The sequence below is a fragment of the Notolabrus celidotus genome, chromosome 2 (genome assembly GCF_009762535.1).
Source record: "Notolabrus celidotus isolate fNotCel1 chromosome 2, fNotCel1.pri, whole genome shotgun sequence".
Classification (NCBI taxonomy): domain Eukaryota; kingdom Metazoa; phylum Chordata; class Actinopteri; order Labriformes; family Labridae; genus Notolabrus; species Notolabrus celidotus.
Genome location: NC_048273.1, coordinates 37,641,710 through 37,660,347, shown reverse-complemented (window position 1 = coordinate 37,660,347; position 18,638 = coordinate 37,641,710). Strand labels below are relative to the sequence as shown.

Below are 18,638 nucleotides of genomic sequence, written 5' to 3'. Positions count from 1 at the left end.
GCAGGACCTTTCTGAAGGATTGGTCACAGATTTAGTGTTTCTTGTTGTTTTATTTGTCAGTATGTCCACGTGTGTCTTGGAACACAGCTACTACGACATGTAGCTATGTGGCTATGCTAACTAGCGCGAGCAGTTTTCCATGAAAAATTAAAATCATCCACTAGATCTTCAAATCTGCAGACGTGGGGAGTAAAACCGACCTTTGTGTTTATTAAGACAGCCTACAACTAGCATGCCTCCCTCCTAAGCTCCTTGTTAGCACACATGTGTGCAGGTAATGAAAAACAGAGGAGGGTTGAGTTGTATTTTATACAGTCTATGGGCTGAAACAAGCTCCAAGCTCTGACTTACGTTACAGACCGGTGGAGGTGGAGAAATCAGAACAGGGGCAGAATGGATTCCTTTCATTTTCGGGGGGTTTGTAGACATGCAGGGACACATATTTCAGGTAGAGAACCATTAAAAAGTCCATTTTGCATGATATGTCACCTTTAAGATCCTATTGATCACTTTTAAGGTCCTTTGCATCCTTTCCTAAGTCTAGTTTCCCTGACCCGTTGAATCAGAGCGTCATTCTGTCTCCTGATATTTCAATTTTTTTAGTTTCGCCTTTCCTTCACTGCACTGGCTCCTGAATTTCCTTTTAAAATATTAAGATTTAACAACTTTTCTGTCTTATTTTGCTTCCTCTACCAAACACTTTGATATTGAAATGTGCTCTATGAATAACTTTTATGATTCTGATATTAAAATGTTAATTAAAAAAGCTGTTGTTCTCTAAAAATACTCTTTTTTTCTGTGCCTATAATCTGTAGTCAATGACATTTACAGAGAGTTCCTTATAAGACTCACACCCAGGCTTTAGCAGCTGTGGTTAAACACAATAATTAGAATACAAAGAAGTGGACTGTCACAGGTGACCTTTAGCTGACACACATGCTGCTACAGCTCAGGAGCTTAGTTTGCATACTGATTGTTGCAAGTCATCCATGGGGGAAATGAAGGAGTGCTAAAGCATGACATGAGAAGGCAGTGAATGAAGCCTGGTCCTATAGAGAGAGAATGGAAGTATGGGTCTGTTGCTTTGTGCAGGAGCACTCTGAGTGAACAGTTTTAACCTGGTTTAAGTCCCTGACTTGTGTCAGGTGTGTCCCCTGCAGAGGTGACTTCCTCCTTCAGTCCTTTCTGCAAACACTCTCAGTGAGAAGTTAAGCTGGTTTTCCCCCAGCTGCTGTAAGTGATGCTGTTTCTATTCCTGCTTGTGTTTTCTGTTAAGGCAAACAAACATGTCTAAGCATATGTTCTTATGAACAGTGGGACACTCTTTAACAAACACAGGATGTCATTTTTTTATGAAGGAATGAACTTTAAAGCATATTAAGTGAAAATAATCTTTGTTTTACTGTGCTTTCTGTCAGTCTGCTTCATTTCTATTTACAATCCAGGAGCATGACCTCCTCTGTTCATGTGCAAGCTATTAGAAGAAGCAGCAAAGGAGGGAAGGAATCAGCAAAAGGCAAACAGACAGGAGTCTTAGATGCAAACATTTATACTGAACAAAGTGAAGCAAAACAGATAAAAAAACAAGAATTATTCAATAATAATTTTTGCAACCAAGACTCTCATCTGTTCGCTTTTACTTTGACTTAGACTGAAACTAACAATAACAAAACTTGTAGCTTTATTCAAAGAACACCTTCTAGTGTGGATCAGCCAAGGCTCTGCAGAAAAGAATAAACGCAGGAGTAGAACAAGAGAGAGAGGTTGAGAGTTAAAAGGGTGAGAGTCAAGGCTAGAACTATAGCCCGTTGGCATGGCAGGAAACTGACTCAAAGGAACTTTAGTGTACTGGCTGAATTGGTGACGTTTTAGATTCAGCATTAGTTTGATTATTGCAGACAGAGACTTTTGACTGTGATACAGTAACTTAACAATAATCAGAGCAGCTGTAGTGGAGCATTACATATACTTTAAATTTACAGAGCACTCATACCAAAGGCTGTGTATAGAAATGGACACCCTTAACTCTTCACTTACAACAGCCAAAAACCACAGAGCTCCCCCAGCTGGCTGGCTGCAGTATAGGTCATAGACCCCGCATTCCGCACACAACAGATGGAGCATGGGTCAAACTATGAATCAAAAAATACACTGCAAATATTTAAAAATGTTTTTATAGTTAGTTCTTCTCATGCTGATTTATGTCCAAGTGTTCATCTTTCTAAGAGGTTACGTTTTTTTGGTAGTCTCTTTGCGTCAAAGCTCACAGTAGGCGGGAAATGACAGCAGGTTGTCTATTCTATCTAAAGTCAACAGTCCGGACTAAAGGCTGATTTATACTTCTGCGTTGAATCAACGGCGTACCCTACGCCGGGGGTCCGCGTAGCTCCCGTACCTACACCGTGGCCTACGCACGTAGCTGACGTGCACCTCCTCCAAAATGTAACTCCCCATAGAGCCGACGCGGACCGCAAGCTCTGTGATTGGTCCGCTCGGCGGCTTTGTCTTTCTCGCATTTACAACACTTCTGGGATCCCGGACATCCGCCGTGTATTTCATCTCCTCCTCTCTATTCTTCATGTAATCATGTCTGTATGATAAACAGCAACATGTATCAGCTGTAGATTAACAGAACACGCTCTGAAACTCTGTGGAAAAGTAAACAGAGATCGTAGCAGGACCGGAAGCAGGCGACCGGCTATCAGAGAGACCGCACTGCCCTCAGGCGTTTCGGCAGAGAATTGCTGCGCGACACGGACACACCGACGCACAAGTATGTGGGGCTCATGTCCGCGTCAGACCCTGCTGCGTAGGGGAGATGCAGAAGTATAAATCAGCCTTTAGTGTTGTTTCAACCTGCAGTGAGGTACTTTCAGTTTGTGTTGATTGTGGCACCCCCTGTGGATAAAGACTGGTATCTTATCTCTTTGCTGATTTAGTCCTGTACAAGCCAAAGCATAAAAATATGGTAAAATATCTCACCCTGCTTTCTTTGAACAGTCAAATGTGTCATATTGAATATTTGCTATTAGTAGAGGCAGGTTGTTTTTTCAACATGCTGTCAATCATCTAGTCTAAAACCTTCCCCTCGCTGCAGTTACAAGCATTAAAAGTTACAATATAATACTTTGAATGTTGTTGCTGATAGTTGTGTTTAATTTTGTAGGTCACAGAGAGACTTCAGTATCATTTTCAGTCTGTTTCAAACCCAGTTAAAAACTCCTCCCAGGATCCTTAATTGTGAATAATGCATGAAACAAATGCAACACATTCAAACTCAACCCTGGGCACTAAAGCAAGCTTAACACAAACACAGCTGACAGCAACAAACAACAGATCTCATTTCTTTTCTTTGAATTTACATAACTCAGGAGATTTCTATTCATAGCACACTTCCTCTTAATTGTCATAAAAACACAGCAGCTTCATGACACAGACTGCTGAGCTCCAGTCAGAGAGTCAGAGAGAGAGTCAGGAGGCAGAGAGCGAGCCTGCTGATGGCAGAGCTCAGTCCATGAGAGGTGATTAACACAACGGCACAGTACAGGTCTGCTGTCGCTCTGAAAGCCTGCAGCTCATGGTTGAGTGCTGTCCATTAGGTCAAAGGATTAGCGGGGGTTAATGGAGTCGGAGAAAACAGGATATGCTGCTCCACAGTAACTTTTACAGCTTATAACCTCGCACGAGCTGTAGTTTTACACCGGCATTAGGTTTTTTAAAATCATTTCAGGGTCAACAAAGTTCTCCTTTTCTTACGTTAGCATTTAGATACTGCACTGTTAGCGCTGTTTGTAGCAACTAAGCCTTTGCAAAAAGAAAAAAAAAATCTTTATATGAATTCAAAGCACATTCAATCATCTTCATGCATTTTCCTAAAAGAGTGTTGTAAGAAAGAGGGTCAAAGTTGAGAGGTGTCAATGTTATTTTTTAATGCAGACATTTGTCCATGTGTTAATTAATATTAAGCACAGTTTCAAGCACATATTTTAACATTTGAAGTGCTTTTGGATTATGATTCACAGCATCCAATTTTTCATCCAGTTGTAGCATAACTTTTAACCGAACTAATGACCTTTGATCCTAAATGATCCTGCAGTGTAATCATAACAGAGGCTCTAATTCTGTTTCCATTACAACTGGCGTCAACTTAATGAAGCAATTTTCATCCATGCACGTTATTACATTATTACATATTACAGTGTTGGTACAGTTCTTCTTCACCTCAGCTCAGTGCAATTTTTTTTGCATTTTTTGTGTTTATTTACATAATTATCCTTGTACGGATCAATTAAGTAATTTAATCAAGTATCTCATTAACCATTAGCCTCCGTAGCACAGATTTTGCAGGACACAGGGTAAAGATCTCTGTGTTTGAACTTCTTCCAATTAATCCAAGCAGGTTTCAGCATTTTGGGCTCTCTGAGAAGTTAATTGACGTTTGATTACTTGGCTTCAGAGCACAATCCAAGGCAGTCCTAGTTACTGGTTCTGATTAACCCCATCCCCCGCTCTCAGCTGGAGGAGGTTTAGTCAAACAAAGCAGGTGTGGGAGCCGCTAAATGTCATGCATGCAGCAGACTGACTGAGGATAACCCTCCATACGTCAGTGCGGGGAAGACCTAAAACCCTAATCTCAAGCTGACATGACAGGAGCTCCCCGGATCTCTGCAGCGCTGCAGCAGTGTGACACGGCCTAACTAGCTTACAAGTCATGTGAAAGGCTGGGAACAGGCTACGAGCACGTTTAGCCAAACATGTGCAGGACATGAGTTCTAGAGGTTACCTTGGTGGTAAATGCAGGTTGTGTGTATGTGTGTGCATTTAGCTGTGTGTTTTAAATATTCCCCACTAAGTGCAGCCGAGATGGGGGAGGATGCAGGAGAGCAGCCTGGACATGTTGATTAATGGCTTAATCAGGAGCAGTGTGTCACTGTCTACATGGCTATCTCCTGCACCACTGTAACAATAGCCTCAGCACCTGAGGGACACGGGCTGTCAGACACACTCAGGTACATCCATCCTGGATCCCCCGACTTGAAAGAGACTGACACACTAAAAATTATGCCACGTCAAAACCACATGCTACTTTTCTCACTAATGGCCTCGTGTAAAGAAATGTTGTGCAAGACTTTCAAAGCTCATGTGTCACTGTGCACAGGCTGCAGAAACATTTACTCTGCACCCTGTCCTGCATGATTTAACAATGCTCACTGTGTGCATTCGCCTATAGGCATGTTTACTCACAGCTTCCAAATTTGAGGGGACAAGCATGGGCGTCCATCGGGAAATCCTCCAGCTGCATGGGACATTCTGCTGATATAGTCAGTCTGAAACAAAGAGGTCATGCATAAAAGTCAGAACAATAAGAATTTGAATGGTAAACTTTGGTTGTGCAGCACTTTAAGTGAAGGAAATGCAGCTTGCAAGGAAAATATATGCACCAATATATTAAAATGACAGTAAGAACATAAAAAAGGGATAAAGTGACATGAATATCAAAATAGGAAGTGATAAAAGTAACATAATGACAGAAACAAAAACATATAGAAGAATGCAGATCTTAGGACGGGTAATAAAACCTACAAGATAGGAATATATTAATGCACAGGTAAATTGACTGTGCAACATTATCATCATCATCATCATCATCATCACAATCATGGGCACCATTTACAGAAAATAGCACGTCCTCTTATTGTGAATAATTTGCTTCATTTGGCTGGTGTTTAATTTCGTATGAAGCCATTAACCAATGAGAATACTGCTCCATCTTCATTAGTGTGACTCAGTTAGTTCACAGCAGAGAGAAATGTCATTTTCCTCACAGCACAGAGCAATAAGACACCGAGCCACCAGAGGGACCCGCAATGAAGCCCATCTAGTCACAATGATGCAACTGTGTCTGCAAAACTGAGAGCAGGAATCATTTTGGAGAAGGGCTGAGGATTACTGAGTGGAGTAAGGCTGCCACCTGTCTGTAGGGTGGAAACAAAGCTGGAAAATGAAGCTTTATTAGACACAAAACACCAAACAAGTGGGTTTATCTGGAGGGTACTATCAGCCACACAGTCTTATGTGATGCTGACCTCTGCTGGACAGATTTATAAATGTCAGACCAGCTGTCATCCACACTGATCCAACCAGACGGATTAAAACTGTGACACTGACAGGAGACATTTAAACCGTGTGCTCTTTAATATTGGACCGTACAATGTAATACTAGAAGATACTAGGAGATACTTTCTACTCCTACAACACAAGGGTTCAGATTCTAGTATCCTGTTTGTCTACAGAGGAACTTGCTGGTGACGATTTAGCAAACTATAAAGCATTAATGTAAGGTATACGTTTTAAAGGCCAGCCTCTTTGACAGATTGTTAAGTGTTCAGCTTTTTGTTCAACCTAAAAAAGATTCCTTCAAGTTTGAGATTCAATTTTCAGAAAAATCAGAAGGAAAGTGAGGCACAAAAAATCCAGAATAAATCTTAAACAATATGAAATAAGACGTTTTTTAAAAGTGTAATTCACCCCAAAGTGGAAAAGAAAAGAAAAGAAAGAAAGAAAGAAAGAAAGAAAGAAAGAAAGAAAGAAAGAAAGAAAGAAAGAAAGAAAGAAAGAAAGATGAAGAAAGGATGTGTGAGGCAGGATTTGCTCGGTAACAATGATTACAGGGTGTTGACATTTTTAAAGATTAACTCAATGACATAACTGAGTCCAGACTGGGGATACATAGCTGATTTTAAAGGTGACATATTATGCATAATTGACTTTTTAATGGTTCTCTACCTGAAATATGTTTCCCTGGCATGTCTACAAACCCCCCGAGAATGAAAAAAATCCATTCTGCCCCTGTTCTGATTTCTCCACCTTTCTATAAATGTGTGTGAAACGAGCCGTTTCAGACTTCCGTGTTTTTGTTACGTAACAACAATATCCGGTCTGTCACGGAGTCAGAGCTCGGAGCTTGTTCAGCCCATAGACTGTATAAAATAATACTGAATCCCCCCTCCGTTTTTCATTACCTGCACACATGTGTGCTAACAAGGAGCTTAGGAGGGAGGCATGCTAGTTGTAGGCTGTCTTAATAAACACAAAGGTCGGTTTTACTCCCCACGTCTGCAGATTTGAAGATCTAGTGGATGATTTTTATTTGTCATGGATAAGTGCTAGCGCTAATTAGCATAGCCACATAGCTACATGTTCATAGCTGTAGCTGTAGCTGTAGCTGTAGCTGTAGCTGTAGCTGTAGCTGTAGCTGTACCAAGACACACGTCGACATACTGACAAATAAAACAACAAGAAACACTAAATCTGTGACCAATCCTTCAGAAAGGTCCCGCTGCCTTTCTGGCAGAGCTCGGTTTTACTCCCCACGTCTGCAGATTTGAAGATCTAGTGGATGATTTTTATTTATCATGGATAAGTGCTAGCGCTAGTTAGCATAGCCACATAGCTACATGTTCATAGCTGTGTACCAAGACACACGTCTACATACTGATAAATAAAACAACAAGAAACACTAAATCTGTGACCAATCGTTCAGAAAGGTCCTGCTACAGGCGCCTCTCCGTCAGGATCAGATTCAGAGGGTTGAAGTAACGTGATCTCTGAGCAGCCGTGTATATTCAGCCAACATGTAAACATTAGATCAACGTGCTGGAGAGCCGAGGCACATCCACTTCCTGAGGGGGCGTGGTCAGAGGGAAAACACATTCAGGCATGCCAAAATCTGATTTCAAAGTGTTTTTTTGAGCATAAACTTTAAAGACATGTTTTGGGGACCTCTTAGACCAATATATATTGATGAAAAAAGCGTGATATGTCACCTTTAAATAGCAGAAGTTGTTATCTGCTTTTTTAATCCCCATTGATTGTTTTTCCTAATTATGCATAAAGCAACATCAGCATCAATGTTTCACTTAGATCCTGAAGATAGGGTCAGCCCCAAACAGCAAACTCGGTGCGTCCACTAGAGGCTGGCTGCAGAAACACCGGAAACCACATACACACCCATTCAAAGAAGACGATCTTTACAGCAGAAATAAACATGTTTACAGCCTGGTTCAAAAAACAGTTTAGGTCTGAATAGATAATTTATCTATGGGCACACACTGTACTGGGGGTGAATTCTTTTATAACTAGGTATTTTCTAAGATATTAAACTTACAAGTTTTGCCCAAATAAGGACATGGCGGACTTGATTGACCGGCAGGGAATCCTGTAGCTGTTAGCGAAAAGGCAAAAAGGCCACCTATTTACCTCACACCAGCTCAGACAGAGTTTGGTTGTGTTCTATGAGGGTAAATATGTTGCAAGTGCTTGTAGACATGATGTGAGAACCAGCAGAATACGATTTGAGAACTTGTGGATCAAAACTCTGAACTTCATTTTTCAAAATTAAAAAATATTCCCACACGTGAGCTGAATTTGAAGTTACAAAAGAATAACTACATGGGAGCTTACCCAGGGTAAGTTTTTTCCAAAAGCTACATTTTGGTAGATTGGCACTATGATTGAGCAGCCAGTGAACGGACGGCAGGTTCTCACATCAAGTCTACAAGCTCTTGCATCTTGCAACATATTTACCTTCATAGTGTTCAGCATTTCCAATATGGCACCCGCTGACGATTGGCTTCAAAAAAGGGCTCAGGAAAAGACATCACCGATACTACGTCCTTTTTGTATTCAGCCTATGGTCGGCTTATTTGAGAGTGATGAAGATGACATGCGACTAGTGTGAACCAATGCAATCCTTGTCCAAGTAATGAAGCTGCTTTGTACTCGTTCCTGCCTGCCAGCATGTTTCTTTTAGCATTTTATTGTTGATACTGTAGATATTCTGTTTACATAAAGCACTGATATAAAGGCGTCACACCACCATCTAGGATGTAAACATTAGTACCACAACGTCCTCTTGACTCCATAACCTGCACCCGAAGAAACTCCATACCTCCTCAACTGAAGGGGAGACTTTAGTCATCAGGTGACAGGCTGTCTTATTTTATTTTATTTCTTACATATATTCAGGACTGCGTGTGTAAAAGAAGGCCGTAGCTTACTGATATAAAAACAGTTTACAGCTCCTGTGAAGAGTCTTTGACTGGATTGTGAACAAACTGCATTTGATTAGCAGAGTAGTGGAAGGGGTTGAACATCAAGACTGTCCTACAAACTTTGGTTTCAAAAACCTCACCAGGGTAATATGTCAGTGCCAGTGGTGAGGGGGTTTTGGTCTCACTTTTGTACAACAGGAGTAGGTGGAGACACGTCTTCCATTTCTATACTGAGTCATAGCTTTCCACTGACCCACCATCACATTAATGTAAAACAGTATAAAAATAAACCACTATTATAAGATATTGCTTTGAAAAAGAGCATTTTGCATAAGCAGTCCCCCTGAGAAGGCCTTTTACCATGTTATGCTAATACCATGCATAAATAAAAGTAGGATTTAGATTGAGCAGGGAGGAGGGACTTCAGTATATTAAAGGTCATCTGCTGTGTCATCTGTTTTAGTGAAATATCCCCCACATCAACACACATCCGCCTCCAGATGTGAACAGTGAGGAAGAGAAGAGAAATACTGATGAGTCTGGGTTTTTACTGAAGGTGATATATTACAGAGCACATTATTATTCTGTATTATAATCAGCCTGGGCTTAGTGGCCTGTTCAGTTATGTCCTGTATCACTCTCTGGTGGTCTATTATGCAAAGCTCAACAGGGGAAGTGAGACTGCGCTGCGTGTGTTTGTGTTTTACAAAATGTCACACTGAGATTGAACATCGTTTAAACAAATATGTTACCTGTCTCAGTTTCAGAGCATCACAGTCAGCTTTGATTGATTAGTGATAAGTAAATCCACAGAGAGCGTTTCTTACTGTGATGGTTTTACTGAACACTTACTGTTTTATTCATTGCTGTATATTTTGTGTCTCTGATGGCTGTTGTTTTTAGTTTAACTTCAATGCCACACAGATAACCAGATTTTTATTACTTGCTTTTTATATCCTGTTGTCTTTGTTCTGTTATTTAATGGGATTCACTTTTTGATATAAAAATAGGAAGAAGAATACATTTTATTTATAGGTGCCTTTCTGGACACTCAAGGTCACCTTACAACATACCAAAAGTTAAAAAACAACGCTCAACAGTAAATAAATCCATAAGTACAACAGAATAACAATGCAACACTAGAAAAATGAAAGTGTAGTCATGATGAAAGTGAAGGTGAAGTCATTCCAGTCCCATAAAGACAGATTAAAGCGAGTACGCTTGGCTGAAGAGGTGAGTTTTGAGGCAGGATTTGAAGGTGGTTGGAGAGGTGGAATTTTGTAAGTCCTGGGGGGAGAGAGTTCCAGAGGCGAGCGGCTGAAGGCTCTCGACCCCATGGTGGTCAAGCGAGCAGGTGGGAGGGTGAGTTAGGTGGAAGAGGAGGACCTGAGACTAAGGGTGTTAGTTTTGGTATGGTATGGTCAATGAGGTCTTGAAGAGCTCGGTTCTTGATGGCCTTGAAGGTGAGAAACAGAATCTTAAAGATGCTGCAGTATTTGATGGGAAGCCAGTAGAGTTGCTGCAGGACAGGTGAGATGTGGCTGGTGGAGGGGATTCTGGTGATGTTGTGTGCAGTGGAGTTTTGAACCAGTTGAAGTTTATGGATGGATTTGTCAGGTAAACCAAAAATAAGGGAGTTGCGGTAGTCTAGGCAGGAGGAGACCATCAGGGTGTGAACCTAAATGGCAGTACTGTTGGGGGAGAGAGACGGACGATTTCTGATTTTTAATAACTGAATTACAAACAAAGAGGAAGTGGTTTTCAAATACGTTCTTAGAGTGTACATAACCCTGTTTCTGTTAAAGCTTTTTAGAACGTATTATTTATGATGCTTTTATTTAGCCTTTTAACTGCCTTGTGCTTAGGTTACTCTATTTCTTGTTTTCATAACACATGCTTTTATTTTGAAAGGACCCATAAGGTACTTCCCTAGGATTGCAAAGTTACAGGAGTAAATGAAAACAGTTATAAGACAATCAAAGTTAAATAAAGTTGAATGTATCGACACCCCCTCATGGGGCATAAGTGCTTACACCGGTGTAACTTCTGTCTGCAGTGCAGGTGGAGGACACTACTTGTGACACGAGGATCAGAGATAGCACATTTAGATAAAAATACATTCTGCAACATTAGTGGGCAACCTCGGTATCGTCTATGTGAGGGAAGTGGTGCATTCTAAAGTGCAGAATCTTCACCTGCTGCCACCATGCTGACACCTCTATTCAGCTACAGAGATAAGAAACGTAGTGAAGTTTAATCATAAACTGAGCATTGAAATCAGGTTAACAGTTGTACTTATGCTGTCAGGAAACTGCATTAAAATGAAAATATAAAAAGTGTTTTTTTATGAATATGTCTGGCCTTTTTATCTTTGAAAGGGTTTGTTCAAGAATGTGCCCGATATCGCCTGAGGAGGGCGCAACAGATCAGACAGAGATACACCTGTCTCCGCTGTGTCAGCTGTTTCTCAGCTTTTAATAAAAGTGTTTATCCCAGATCAGTTACCAAAACAAACTTTTAAGGTGCAACCCTTAAAGATGACGGGCAGGTTATCTGGTCAGCTCTGCATTTGACACTAATTCTCTGAGCATGACTAATGCTGTGATAACACTCACAGAGGGATTTTACAGTAAATTGCAGCTCTGAATGTCTTTAATTAGTGAAGTCATATTTATTAGCTGCTGGCTCCTTAATAAATCATTCTGAACAATGAGGACAAAGGAGAGGAGCAGAGACATGAACAGCTGAAACAACAGAGATAAACTGCTGGCGTCAGTGTTTTCTCACACTCAGGTGCATCTTATGATTTAGACTGAGAGTAAACACGATGAGCTGTGAGGATCTAAACTCTGCTTTGAGACATACTGTATTTTCATGCTACATTAGCAGGGGCACTGCTCACTTCTTCTTGGGGAAAAAAACAATGGAGGAGAGTAATGCATGCATAAAATGTTTCTAATAACCGTGTTCCCAGAACACAATCACATTAACAGACCCGTTTCTAATGGCCTGTAGTGTGTGGAGGAAATCTGCTGAGGATTTGTGGCAGTTTTAGCAGATCAATAGTTTTTTTTCAAAATGCATCCAAGTCCATTTCCTCTGACTTCTTTATTTATTATTTAATTAGGATGATTTAATGTCCTGTTGAGAAGAGGACACGGGCATGAAAGTGGATCTAAATGAGATGCTGCTTTGTCAGAACCATAAAGACTGTAATAAACTGCACTCAAAAAAATCTATTCACTGCTCGAGTCATTAATGTTAAATGGATTAACATGTTTTTAATCAAATGAGTGGTCGACTCTAAAGTTACAAGTAATGCAAAGAGACGTCGAGCTGACGGATATATCAGCTGGCCGACATTATCAACTTAATAAAGGTCTATCACAGAGATATAGAAATAGGCTTCTGCTTTTATGAAAGCTTTTTACCAAAATACTGTTCAAAAAAAAAAATTGGATTGATTTAGAAACTGTTATTCCACACAGTGTTAACCCCACTTTAACCCCATAAGGCCTGTGTCCACTAACAGAGTTCTTTGTGCATCCAAACACTTCTCACAGGCACTCACTGTCGCTGGGTTATGAAAGTTGTTAACAGTACATGTGCTCCCCTGACCATCACATCTTTTTAGTTACCATGTGTTCATAATAGCTGCATGTCTTCAAATACTTTTTACAAAGAAAACAGAAATACATTAAAAAGGAAACATCCTGTACCCCCAAAAAAATGTCAGTCTTACAAAGTTAGTTGGTTTCAGAAGTCTGCTCCTTCTTGACTTAGATTGCTTGTCGACGACTGGTTGATGCTCTAAAGTTGCAAATCTCTAACTGTGCTGGGAGGGCAGCAAGAAACTGTTGAAGCTGAGGATGTTTTTGAGCTTAGGACGCTAAATTGCATTGGTTTTACACAGAAAATATAGTAGATGCTGTCTGCATAAAATACGCTTTTAGTGGACACAGGCCCTTATACTCTCAGCCCTCTCTGCAGAACATCACAGCTAAGCAGACAGCAGTCCAAACAACTAGTAGTAGTATCTGTGACGTCACCCATCTGTCCCTGAAGCGTTGTTTTGAAGCCAATCGTTGGCGGGTGCCATGTTGCAAATGCTGAACTCAACCAAACTCTGTCCGAGTTAGTGTGAGGTAGAGAGGCGGGGCCTAACAGCTACAGGGTGCCCCCCTGTCAATCAAGTAAGCCATGTCCTTATTTGGGCAAAACTCGTAAGTTTAATATCTTCGAAAATACCAAGTTAAAAAAAAAAAAGAACCCTCTGTACAGTGTGTGCTGTTAGAGATGTTAGCTATTCAGACCAAAACCGTTTTTTGAACCAGGCTGTAAACATGTTTATTAATGCTGTAAAGATCGTCTTCTTTGAATAGGTGTGTATGTGGTTTCAGGTGTTTCTTCAGCAAGTCTCTAGTGGACGCTCGATGAACTGCAGTTTTTAACACTTCCACATTGGCTTCATATTTTAAGACCAGAGGTTGCCGCTTGGTCAGAACCCATAACAACAGTGATTAATTCTCCGGGGAGCCAGGGACAACCAGATCACACAGGTCATATCAAATCAGTTCACATAAATGAGTCTGGCATATTCCCCCTCTGCCTGTTGACATTGTGGTAAAAAGGTTTGTGTGGTCTCAGGCTGGTCTCAAGAGCAGGGACATAATGACAGTTAGCATGCACAGATGTGAGAGCAGTCTGAGACATCTCTGCTTACTGTCAGGATCCTGCCCACCATGTTAAAACTCTAATTTGCGTAATCACCCACTTACTTACATATGTTGATTAATTTAGTCAAATCTTTTAAACTTATATTTGTTGTTCAAATTCTGAAGGGGACATCCTTCCCTTTGTCTGTAAGACTTTCTTTTTGAAGGTACACGTTAATAAGAAAGACCCTGTGAAGGTTTTGTTTCTTCACTGTAGTTGCTGTCGCCTCTGATTAGAGAATAAATGGCTCAAAGACAATCTGGAGAATTATCTGTATCATTTTTTAAAGACAAATCAGAGTCAGACCCTTTAAATTCAAGCCCTATGTTGATGTTCAAAAACTCGTCTTGCCATCTTCTGTAAAAGTCCTTGTACTTTGGTAACAAGTAAATCAACTAATCAGTCCCACTACCTGCTGGGATCTTAACACACTGTATTTAACACTTTCTCTTGCAGCTCACACACTTACCCATTATGAAACCGTCCCTACAGTATGTAAAAGTGGAACTTTGGCGGAGTAACTGGAAGTAGAATAATATTTTTCTGTTATGAGGCGGTGTATTTATGGGAGGAGGAGGAGGGCAGGAGGAGGAGAGTCAGAACGCCGGGTCAAAGCAAACATTTCAAGTTCCTTTGACCTCCAGTTTACAGAACGAGGACAACATGATGACGCATCGATGCACCACTGAGACGAGTAGTAAGAGTGTGTGGGCTGTGTGAGAGCAGCAGGGGTCTTAAAAACCATTACCAAAGAAGCACTAGAGGCTGATGGAGCCTTTAGTCATCTCTAATTGGATTACACAACATTTCTAAAGAACTCTCATCAGATGGTATGATCCACTGATTAATGGATGTAAGTCTGACTGCAGGTGTTTATCTTTCTGTACCTTGAGTTTAAAGCAGGTTAGAGGGAGCATACCTCATGGTGTATAGGAGAGTCCCGTCGTCTTGCAGTCGCAGCAGCTTGTTTGGCGTCGTCATGTTGTGTGCGATGGATTTCTTCCCGTTGAGGAAGAAGGTGTCCGGAGTCCAGATGTTGCTGGCCAGCAGATTATTCAAAGGGAGCATCTCCATCGGGCCTTTAAAGCGTAGCCGTTCATCTTTCCAGCTTTGGCGGAAGAACACGTCAATGGTGTATTCCTACAGAGGAAATAACACAGGGTCCAAATGAAAACTCATGTTGAATCATTTTTAGAATGATCTCTATCAGTCAGAGTTAAATAGTGCTTCTGAAAAACAGCTGAAAAAGAATGGGTCTCCTTCAATAGCTGAAGGAGGAACATGCAGTATCATGTAAAATCGACTTTTTAATGGTTCTCTACCTGAAATATGTTTCCCTGGCATGTCTACAAACCCCCCGAAAATGAAAAAAATCCATTCTGCCCCTGTTCTGATTTCTCCACCTTTCTGTAAATGTGTGTGAAACGAGCCGTTTCAGACTTCCGTGTTTTTGTTACGTAACAACAATATCCGGTCTGTCACGGAGTCAGAGCTCGGAGCTTGTTCATAGACTGTATAAAATACAACTCAACTCCTCCTCTGTTTTTCATTCCCTGCACACATATGTGCTAACAAGGAGCTTAGGAGGGAGGCATGCTAGTTGTAGGCTGTCTTAATAAACACAAAGGTCGGTTTTACTCCCCACGTCTGCAGATTTGAAGATCTAGTGGATGATTTTTATTTATCATGGATAACTGCTAGCGCTAGTTAGCATAGCCACATAGCTACATGTTCGTAGCTGTGTACCAAGACACACGTCGACATACTGATAAATAAAACAACAAGAAACACTAAATCTGTGACCAATCCTTCAGAAAGGTCCTGCTACAGGCGCCTCTCCGTCAGGATCAGATTCTGGATCAGATTCAGAGGGTTGAAGTAACGTGATCTCTGAGCAGCCGTCTATATTCAGCCAACATGTAAACATTAGATCAACGTGCTGGAGAGCCGAGGCACATCCACTTCCTGAGGGGGCGTGGTCAGAGAGAAAACAGAGCGTTCTGAGGAGGACTGAAGAAGAGGGCTTTTCCGGCATGCCAAAATCTGATTTCAAAGTGTTTTTTTGAGCATAAACTTTAAAGACATGTTTTGGGGACCTCTTAGACCAATATATTTTGATACAAAAAGCGTGATATGTCACCTTTAAAACACACTTAAGCATGTTTAAAGAAGACTGACATAAAAAAAATGCTTCTTACAATTGTTCTTCGGTAGCAAATAAAGAACATTCATACAAAAAAAACCAATCATCAGAGTGTATTAGAGTTAATATGGAGTCAAAATATCTCATTAAACTCAATATAAGCCGCATTGACCCATAAAGTCTAAATTTTAACCTTATTTTAAAACACTACAACAACAGAAAAGCATCGTTCTGAGTAAAATTGGTTGCCTGCGTAATACGCAGAGCTTTTGTGGTACGTTTCTTGAAGTAAAACCATAGACTGTATAATTAATGTACTTAGTATCCGTGACATCACCCATCTGTTTCTGAAGCGCTGTTTTGAAGCCAATCGGCGGCGGCAGCCATATTGGAAATGCTGAACTGAACCTAACATCTGTGGAGATAGTGTGAGGTAAAGAGGCGGGCTTTGAGCCTCCTCGCCAACAGCTACAGTGTTCCCGCCTGTCAATCAAGTCAGCTGTGCCTTTCATTATGGAAAACACGCAGTCTTAATATTTTCATAATTGCCGCGTTATGGAAACTTCACCCCGTAGCCTACAGTGTGTGCCGATCGAGAAATGAGCTATCCAGACTACACTCGTCTTTTGTACCAGGCTGTAAACATGTTTATTTCTGACATAAAGATTGTCTTTGAATTGGTGTGTATGTTGTTTACGGTACACAATGAACTGCAGTTTATAACACTTCTCTATGGGCTTCAATCCTCATGGCTGAAGGTTGCCACTTGAACAAAGCGTGATATTTTTTTTAAAGGGGACATATCACGCTTTTTTCATCAATATATATTGGTCTAAGAGGTCCCCAAAACATGTCTTTAAAGTTTATGCTCAAAAAAACACTTTGAAATCAGATTTTGGCATGCCTGAAAAACCCTCTTCTTCAGTCCTCCTCAGAACACTCTGTTTTCCCTCTGACCACGCCCCCTCAGGAAGTGGATGTGCCTCGGCTCTCCAGCACATTGATCTAATGTTTACATGTTGGCTGAATATACACGGCTGCTCAGAGATCACGTTACTTCAACCCTCTGAATCTGATCCTGATGGAGAGGCGCCTGCAGCAGGACCTTTCTGAAGGATTGGTCACAGATTTAGTGTTTCTTGTTGTTTTATTTATCAGTATGTAGACGTGTGTCTTGGTACACAGCTACGAACATGTAGCTATGTGGCTATGCTAACTAGCGCTAGCACTTATCCATGATAAATAAAAATCATCCACTAGATCTTCAAATCTGCAGACGTGGGGAGTAAAACCGACCTCTGCCAGAAAGGCAGCGGGACCTTTTATGAAGGATTGGTCACAGATTTAGTGTTTCTTGTTGTTTTATTTGTCAGTATGTAGACGTGTGTCTTGGTACACAGCTACGAACATGTAGCTATGTGGCTATGCTAACTAGCGCTAGCACTTATCCATGATAAATAAAAATCATTCACTAGATCTTCAAATCTGCAGACGTGGGGAGTAAAACCGACCTTTGTGTTTATTAAGACAGCCTACAACTAGCATGCCTCCCTCCTAAGCTCCTTGTTAGCACACGTGTGCAGGTAATGAAAAACAGAGGAGGAGTTGAGTTGTATTTTATACAGTCTATGGGCTGAACAAGCTCCGAGCTCTGACTCCGTGACAGACCTGATATTGTTGTTACGTAACAAAAACACGGAAGTCTGAAACGGCTCGTTTCACACACATTTACAGAAAGGTGGAGAAATCAGAACAGGGGCAGAATGGATTTTTTTCATTCTCAGGGGGTTTGTAGACATGCCAGGGACACATATTTCAGGTAGAGAACCATTAAAAAGTCAATTTTGCATGATATGTCACCTTTAAATAAACTTAAAATATTTTGCTTCCTGCACTTGCAGCCAATTCTACTCATTACAATCAATGAAGTTGTCAAAAGTTGTCTTTTGCTTGTGATATCATGATATACAGTTCTTATTTTAATGAGTTTAACAAACCTTGCTTGTTGAATCTAGCAGTACGCTTTGTAAGATCAGCCATGACGCAACAGCACTGAATGTGGACAAAGTTTAAGAAGCAGCACCCTATGCTTTAGTTTTTCCAAGTTTAAGTCTAAGAGTAAGTTTAAATTATTACATATATATATTGTGTCTAGCTGTACTTATGATGTCATCTTCCCTGTTAAAGAACTTGAAATGTGACTGTGTAGAAGTATCTTCTTACCATCTCAGTGTCAGAAACGGGACCAAAGCTGGTGACGAAGATGTTGGTTTTAATCTCCGTCACCTTTTCTGAAAGAACAGAGAGAGACTGTGAGCATTTACAACAAAGTTCATGCTTTATAGAAGACAACATGTATCTTTATATAAAAGCATTATGCAGACATGAGAATGACGAACCAAACCTAATTCTCTGACACTGAACATGGCATGAACTGTTTCAACATCTCCTGCATATGCAACATGAATCGAATATGTACTCAGCAAATAAAGTTTCACAACTTGAACAGAAATGGAAGTTGTTACAGCACGGCAGAGTAAGGTCACTCATTTCAGCAATGAAAAGCATTTTAGAGAGCGTCACACACGAAACCAAATCCTGAAAGAAGTCTTTCAAAAATATTAAAATCAGACGGTAAAAAGAAAAAAAAAAGATCAAATGAAAACTGCAAAAACAGAAATTACAGTGCAGTGAATTTTGACAGGCTGACAGTGTGAACACTCAAA

The 18,638-nt window shown here is 40.7% G+C and overlaps 1 protein-coding gene across 1 annotated transcript in view; it reads right to left on the bottom strand.

Moving 5' to 3' along the window:
- The window catches only part of gabra5 (gamma-aminobutyric acid type A receptor subunit alpha5), a 52,350-nt gene that overhangs the window by 24,727 nt on the left and 8,985 nt on the right, over positions 1-18,638 (bottom strand). The window contains exons 4-6 of the mRNA XM_034674675.1: positions 18,136-18,203; positions 14,689-14,909; positions 5,245-5,327 (exon numbers count right to left, since the gene is read on the bottom strand). Of these exons, the coding sequence (XP_034530566.1) occupies positions 5,245-5,327; positions 14,689-14,909; positions 18,136-18,203 (372 nt within the window). The remainder of the gene's footprint in view (positions 1-5,244; positions 5,328-14,688; positions 14,910-18,135; positions 18,204-18,638) is intronic.